The 8,599-nt window shown below is 38.9% G+C and overlaps 1 protein-coding gene across 1 annotated transcript in view; it reads left to right on the top strand.

Annotated features, from left to right (window-relative positions):
* The first annotated feature begins 7,512 nt into the window (after nt 1-7,512).
* Nucleotides 7,513-8,599, top strand: part of CIMIP7 (ciliary microtubule inner protein 7) — a 23,374-nt gene continuing 22,287 nt past the window's right edge. Inside the window, exon 1 of the mRNA XM_081947750.1 lies at nt 7,513-7,624. Coding sequence (XP_081803876.1) covers nt 7,619-7,624 — 6 coding nt within the window. The 5' untranslated portion in view covers nt 7,513-7,618. The remainder of the gene's footprint in view (nt 7,625-8,599) is intronic.

The raw sequence follows: 8,599 nt of genomic DNA, 5'->3' as shown, positions 1-8,599 counted from the left end.
TCTCTGCTTTTTTCAAAAGAAAATGATTAGGGAATAAGCCCTGTTGTTGCCTGGCAACCACAGCATGTTCATCTCAGGCAGAAAACAGGAGCCGACTTAGGCCAATGATAAAAATGACAATTGCCCTCCCCCATAACTGTACACGGTCTAACTTGGCTTCACTAGTATACGGTATATTACCGTATTGCAAACTTTCACCAAATCTCATTTTCCTCCATTCTTTAAATTGTTAACAATTCTCCAGGGCTGTTAAAGCTTCAGCTGATCAGACAGCTAGGAATTCTCACCTGACCATTTAGAAGGCTACTAGATATTTCTGTTTCTTGATTCTGATTTCTTAACTTTTATTTTCCATTAGAGCTGCCATTCTTTTCCCCCTTAAGATTTTGAGCAACTAAATACCACACCAAGTGCCAAGCAGGAAGATTGCTACTGGGGTGTGTGTCCCAAGGAAGAAATCAAAGATGAATTACAGAACTGGCAAATATGAATGTTACCTAATTATTTTACCACACTAGCAACTTTAGCCCTTAACTTTTCATTTTTGGAGTACTACTTAAGGAGGGCATATTTCATTTTAATAGTGATTTTATTTTAAAAAATATAATTACAAAATTAAAAACCAGTGAAACTAAAAAAGGAAATAAAACAAAAAAACCCAGAAAAATAGAAAATACTGAAAAGAGAATATAGAAAAGAAATACATAAAGAAATGACTTCCCAATTCTTTGTAATTACAATTTTAGTTACTTATCACCTTCTTGTAATATACAACAAATGATTTCTTCTTCCATTATCCCAACTCTTATCTACAGTATAAACAGGTCCTTAAAGCCTCATCATTCAGTCCTGATCAGCAAAAGTCCATTAAGCCTTACCAGACATAACAGCATATATCAATTAAAATATATATCAGGGTTCCAAGTAACACCCCTATGACAAATGGCCCCTAAAATGTCTATATATCTATTTTAAGCTTGATCAGATAAATTAACTTTATATTCCTCACTTTTAACAATCTTGGTCATATCTCCCTTCAAATAATGTCCTAGAACTTTATTTCTTTTCATTTTTTTCTTTATTCCTTCTCACAAAAATCTTCAATGTTTCAACAAGACTATTTTGGAAATCTAATGCAGAAAAATTATCCAGGTCACTCTCTTAGTTTGTTATTTGTAAGTACATCCATTTTAATTATTAAGCTATCAACTTGTTTCTTTTGCAAGTTCAATCTTTTTCCATGTCATTCTTGTAGCCTGTTATTTTTAAATCTACTTTGAGATCAGCCTCAGTCTTGTCATATAAAACTTTCATAACATCTTTTAAACAAAGTCTTCAAACACAGTCTTTAGAGTACACTTTGTAGGCTGTACACACACTATAAAGACAAACACCCTTAAAATTAACTTCCAGGTCCATTGCTGAAAAATATACTTTAGTAGTGTCCAGGGCTCATTCTGTATTAGTAGAGAATCCTTGACTTAAGATCATCGGAGCCTGGAATTTCTATTGTCAGTCCTGCTGATCGATAGTCAAAGCACCCATGTGACAGACCCAATTTACAACTTTTTTGCGGTGGTCATTAAGTGAACACAGTAGTCATTAAGTGAATGCAGCATTAGTTAAAGAAACATAGCAGTAGTTAAGTGAACATAGTGGTTATTAATCAAATCCAATAATTCCAATGGGTTTTTTTTTGCCAGAAACTTACTAAAAGACTAGAAACTGGCCAAAAACATAATAAATTGTGGTCATATTATTATGGAACATGCAACCGGCCATAACTGGGAGCCAGTTGCCAAGTGTCCAAAATGCAGCCATGTGATGGAGGAAGGGAAGTTGCTACAGTTAGAACTCAGGAACTGGGTTCTAAGCGGCATTTAGTGGTCTATTGTAACTTCAATAGCTACTAAGCAACCTGTTGTTAAACAAGAAATACCAGTAAGTCAAATTTCTTCTTTAATTGTAAGCTTTACTTCCCCTGGTTCCCTCTAGTGCCCAACCTTCAAAATCTCACCCTGTTTTTTAAAGAGAATTCAAAAGAAATGTTTTCTCCCATGTGAAGGATTCTTATAACTAATTCCAAAATCTCATTTCAAATCCACCTGAACTCTTAATCCATTTGTAACTTTCCAAAATCAAAGTTCTACACCCTTTTGCTCTTTATTTCAAAATAATGTTTTGTAGTCCTTAAACTTGCTAAGGTTTGAAAGAAACTTACCCAATATTGTCACACTTGTCAGTTCAAAGGTTTCTAAAGCTGAACAGTAATTGACAAGCGATTTTCAAGTGATTAGAAAGGTATGTCAACCCAATGACCTTTCAATGATGCCAACCATGGTTTGAGCAAGAAAGATGTAATGTTTCAGACTATGTGACACAGGGGTTGGGTTCCGGCAGGCATTACTGCTGGTTTCCTTGTGGGCGCGATGTGCACGTACCCTTGATGTGTGCTGGCCACACATGCGCAATGCAATAAAAATTGTTCTGCGCATGCGCAGAAGCGAAAAACAAGATGGTGCTGCCCGGAGAACCGGTGCAGGGGCGTGGCAGGCCTGGGTCACTGCCGGTTCCAGCGACCCAGGCTGCCAAACCACTAACAGTTCGGCCGAACTGGTCCGAACTGGTATGAACCCACCACTAATGTGACATTAGAAATAACTGGACAATCAGTGACCTGTTGGGTCATAATTTCAGAGATATTTCCATATCTAAACAGAGAAATAGAATGATTGCTGGTGGGCAAAAAATTAATGGGAATAATTTTTGACTTCTTGTTGGCTTCCTCATTGAGTTTTCTTGTGGGAAGCTGCCAGTGAGTATTAGAAATATTTCTTTTTCCTCCCTCTTCCTTCCTTTTCCCTGCCCTCCATCACTCCGTTCCCCTTCCCTCCTCTCCCCTCCCTCCCTCCTTCCTTCCTGCCCTGCCAGACTGCAGCTGATTGTTGCTGAAGCAGCAGTAGCCTGATGGCACTAAAGCAGCCACAATTTTCCCAAACTTCATTCCCTCAGGAGTCATAGGTTCCACCATTCCGTACCTTAGCCCATTTGAGCTCTCTTGGTTGAAAATGTTTTACATAATGATGCACCATTTGTCCAGTTAAGGGTTACAGATGCAAGAGTTTTAGTAGTCTATAGATCAGGGGTGTCCAAACTTGGGAACTTTAAGACTTGTGGACTTCAAGTCCCAGAATTCGCCAGCCAGCCTGGCTGGCGATTTCTGGGACTTGAAGTCCACAAGTCTTAAAGTTCCCAAGTTTGGACACCCCTGCTATAGATTATATTATATTTGTGTTTCAAAAGTACATTTTTAACTATATGACAAGATGATTCGTTGTTAGCAAGAAAATGAATAATAAAGTAAAATGCTAAGATTTGGAATTTGATAGCATTTTAAATAATACTATCTAAATATACAAATATACACTAAATGTACAATAGTGCTCAAATGTGTGTCAACTTTTCCTCCATTGTGTTGTTGAGAGTCGAGCAGCATGCAAGTTTACTAACTAGTTGCAGTCAGTCGGATATTTAGATTGGATTTAGCATTTTTATCCACCTATTAAATCCTTTCCAAGGAGCTGGTATAGGCAGATGTTGTTGTTTGATGGTGTTAATGTATCATCATAGGATGTAGCTGTTTCAAATAAAGGTGCCTTTTTCAATTGACTGATGGCGATTTTATCAGTGCTGTTGGGGTTCAAGTGGTGCTCCAGATGTTTTGGAATTGCACCCAAAGCACCAGAAACTATTGAAACTATCTTTGCTTTCTTTTGCCACATATTTTTATTATTATTATGGTTCATTGCATATTCAGCCAGATGCTTAGACTGGATTTGACATTTTTATCAATCTGTCAAGTCTTTCCCAGGAACCTGGGAGAGACAGATGCCATTGTTTGATTATTATTTCTGAATTCCAGAAAAACAGTCTTAAATCATAGCTATTCTACATTGGGCCCAGATTCTGCCATGAAGCAGCATGCTTAAATGTTTACCCCTACTATGCTTACTCCTACTATGTAGCTTACCCCTACTGTGATAGTTTGGTCTTTTCTAGCAAGCCTTTAATGAAAGCGACCCATTTCCAAATTCTGTTCATCTGTAGAGAATTGTTCTAATATTTTTCTGAAAATGTCCTTCACAATGCTTGATAAATATTATAAATAGTCTTTTCTTCTGCTTGATTTAGAAATACAGCTTAAGGAAGCATTCAAATTATCCTCTTTCAACCCTTCCTTCAATAAACTAATAAATCAAGAAAAGCTGAAGGATGCATTCTAATCGCAATATACCCTTGGTGGCAGTTTGTATGATATACATTGCCATGTTAGATGAAATATGGAACTGTATATTAGCTGTAGCCCTGAGAGCTGTCTACAAATGCCAAAAATGAGACTCAGAGAAAATGGTGCAGAGAAACTAAATCTTTGTCTCCATCTTCCATGTCATTCCATTCTTTTCCAGAAGCACAAATACAGAATCACCAGATTTTGCTATGTGACTATTCTAAAATCTCACCCACAAAAGAGGGGCAGATCATGGCATTCACTTTTTAAAAACATCTTTTTTTAATCCAGTAAGGTCAGTAAAAATAAGTTGGAAAATCTAAGGGCAAGAATCTAATCATTGCTTTGGGATTTAATGTCATGTCTGATCGTCCAAGATCCTTTTTGGCCTATTATCCATAATTACAGGCATCTCAGTTCTCCTCTTTACCAGAAATAGCTTCTATTTTCTAATTCTGATCGATAGTAAATTGCTGTCCCGGCTATTGTTCAGAGGATTATGTTGCTAAGAGCTTGAGTTATTAGAGTTATTATTATTTGAGTAGAGGCAAGTTAAACTTCTATGTGGATGAATGTCACTCATCTACAATACAGATAATTGCATCTGAAGAAACACTTAAAAATCATAAAATGTATAACCTGCCAGTTTACCCTCCAGATTATGCAGGGGTTATATTCTGAATAATTAATACCGGTAGTACAAAATAGTTCCTGCAAGCACTTCTTTAAGCAAAATTGTTTCCCACTTGCATTTTAAGGGTCCCAGCATAAATTAATATAAAATAGGCACTTTTTTAAAGTGAAAAGCACACGTAACCCTACTTACGTATATATTATGTCACACTTTCTATTATAATTGTCCATTTGCAGCTTCTAAGTCTTACACTTGTCTTTGGAAACTGGCAATGTCTAGATAGTAACCAAGTAACCTTCTTTTAACTAAAAAAATATTTAGGGTGTTTTGCAATGGTTTAAAAGCTAACACATTTAATATGCACATTGATCCATTTGATCAGGTGGAGATTTGGTCTGTGGAGATTCGTTCAGATCATAGTTGTCTCAAAGGTGCTTTTTCAAAAGGCAACTGGACTGTTTCTTAAGGAAAAAACAGTCCAGTTGCCTTTTGAAAAAGCACTTTTGAGACACTTGATCAGATGCACAGTTATTATTCTGAGACAGAGCAATAGAGATGTGTCTGGGCAGAAGAGAAAGTAGGAAAATTAAATGGAAGAAGTGCAGTGCCTGAATATTATGTTTAGACAATGGCTGTTCACAAGAGTTGTTAGGCATAAGAGCTTGCCTTGATCAATTAATATTTATAGCGTGATTTAAAAAATTAAAAGTTCTGGCTCAGCGGCCTCATTATGAAATTTGTTTTTTGTAAATTCTTTGCTCAATAATTTCCTGCTTGAGGCCTGTGATGGACTCTCCTAGGAATTGATTTTTGAATATAATCTTGTCGTATTGCATATTGTCTCTATTCTTTTAGTAAGGATTAGCCAATTTGTCCAATTTATAGCGTAATGTAACAGAAGATTGCACATGCCACATTCAAAAGCTTGCAGCCGTTGCATGATTCCACAGTGTTGTGGGACACGGTACTACGTTTTAAGAACAGAGCAAGAATAGATAAGGAGGTATTCAGGTCTGCTGCCAAACTTGGTTTCTGTATTGTAATACAGGGACGTGGCCTGTTATTCTAAGTAATAAATATTTCAAATTTGGTACCTCCAATTAAAGTGCTGACCCCTTGAGCAAAGAAATTACAAAGAATAACTCCACCGTGAAATAGCTGTGTTAAAATGTATTAAGAGATTCAGCACCTTGTCCCTTTGTAGCGTATGCTATAACCAACCGTTGTTAAACCTTTCAACCAAGACATTATTGTGAAGGAAGCAGCCAGCAATGGGGAATAGCTAGTATTCTTGAGAGAATCCTAAACAGGGAGATTAAATTCAGGTTGAATTTAATGATTTCTTTTTTTTTTTTTTTTGTATTTGATTTTTAGACCGTCCCCTCTCCCTGGAGGGACTCGGGGCGGTGTACAGGTACCAAATTAAAACCATACAAACAATAATAAATATAATTAAATTTAATGCAGGGGTCCTCAAACTTTTTAAACAGGGGGCCAATTCACGGTCCCTCAGATGGTTGGGGGGGCGGACAAGCTGGGGTGGGCGTTGCTTAGTGGTCATGTGACTGGGTGGACGTGGCCAATTTAGCAATCCAAACAATACACACATAAACAGGGGGCCAATTCACGGTCCCTCAGACGGTTGGGGGGGGCGGACAAGCTGGGGGGGCATTGCTTAGTGGTCATGTGACTGGGTGGGCATGGCCAATTTAGCAATCCAAACAATACACTCAAATTACACTTTAATTTGTTATGCTCCCGGGGTGGAAAGCAGGTTAGTGAAGGGATGTGGCTCTCTCTCTCTCTCTCTCCCTCCCTCCCTCCCTCCTTCCCTCCCTCTCTCTCTCTCTCTCTCTCCCCCCACACACACGTGGGCTGCATTAATGACTTCGGTGGGCCATAACCAGTCTGAGGTCCATAGTTTGAGGACCCCTGATTTAATGGTTGACTTGGGAAGCTGTCTGGATTTCTCTAAACACAGGTCATTACAATCGCATTACGATCATAATGAAGCCTGCCCATCGTGTCATAATTGCCCATTACCATGTGATGGTGGCAAACATGTGATTGACCCTATTTTATGACTGTTTTTGTAGCGGTCATTAAGTGAACACTAGTCATTAAGCATACCAATGCTTGATGGGATTGTGGGATGCTGCAAACAGACATAAAGGTGCCTGGCTGCCAAGCACCTGAAATACAGTCACGTGACCATAAGAGGGGGAGACAGTAACTTTGTAACTTTGAATCTGGGTCATAAATATCCCACAGATGTGTTCACTGGAACGTCAGACAGTCAATGAGTCACCAGTCGTAAGTCGCGGACCACCTGTAACATCTCTTCGCCTGGTTCTTTGCCCGTGTCTGAAGAGTCACCATTCAGTTGTAATAATAAATCCTTTAAAGTATAATCTTTATGGTCATTGTACTTAAATACAAACAAAATTGGTTAAAGTTCTTTCTCTCATTGTCAAAGACAAAACGTGACTTCCCCTGGTTTTATAGCATCAAGCTAACCAGAAAGTTGGGTTTGTGATCATATTGCCCAGTTACTAATTAGGGACTCCCTCTCGCTTATCTTTCTTTAGCACGCCAGTGGTTTCTATGGCAACCACAGAAGCAGATGCAGGAGTGACTTCAACCAGGAGTATCGTAAAGCAGCCCGTCCACAACCTCCCGATACCTTTCTGAAGAGGATGAAGGTGAGTGGCAGTCTCTCTCTTCTTGCTTTCTCACAGACCTGCCGGAGAAGGTGAGGGACTTCACCTTTGCCAGCACACCTTTCTGTCATTCAATAGATACAGGTAGTCCTCGACTTACAACCGTTCATTTAGTGACCGGCACTGAATGACCATTTTTCATACTTATGACCAGTGGTGACATTCAAATGTTTTTTTTTACTACCGGTTCTGTGGGCTTGGCTTGGTGGGGGTGGTTTGGTGAGCATGGCAGGGGAAGGATACTGCAAAATCTCCATTCCCTCCCCACTCTGGGGCCAGCCAGAGGTGGCATTTGCCGGTTCTCGGAGCTACTCAAAATTTCCGCTACCGGTTCTCCAGAACCTCTCAGAACCTGCTGGATGTCACCCCTGCTTATGACCATTGCAGCATTCCAATGGTCACGTTATTTACATTTGGATGCTTGACAACTGATTCATATTTGTGACAGTTGCCCTCTCCCGGGGTCATGTGATCCCCCTTTTGCAACCTTCTGACAAGCAAAGGCAATGGGGAAGCCAGATTCACTTAACAACGAGGTGATTGATTTAACAACTTCAGTGTTTCACTTAACACACGTGGCAAGAAAAGCTGTAAAATGGGACAAAACTCACTGAACAAATTTCTTACTTAACATACATTTTGGGTTCAATTGTGGTCATAAGTTGATGACTACCCGTAATAGAAGAAAGGATCCTCTGACTATTAGTAACCGCTTGGTTTTACTCAGAGACAAAACATGCATACACTGGTAGTTTGCCCTTCTGTAAACTCTGAGCAGGTAGAAAATCCTCGAGTTCTGGACTTCAGAACTTTTCTCTACTTGATTAGAGCAGTTAATCAAATCTGGCACCCATCTTCAACTCCTGCTGTAAAAAAAAAACTACTTTTTAAATCTGGTACTGCATAAAACCGTTTTTCTCTTGTGGTTATTTTTCCTTTCCCTTCCCAACCGTTGTT

Source organism: Natrix helvetica (assembly GCF_964273705.1).
Source record: "Natrix helvetica genome assembly, chromosome: 1".
NCBI classification, from domain to species: domain Eukaryota; kingdom Metazoa; phylum Chordata; class Lepidosauria; order Squamata; family Natricidae; genus Natrix; species Natrix helvetica.
Note: the sequence above shows the minus strand (reverse complement) of the source record. Positions and strands in the feature narration are given on the sequence as shown.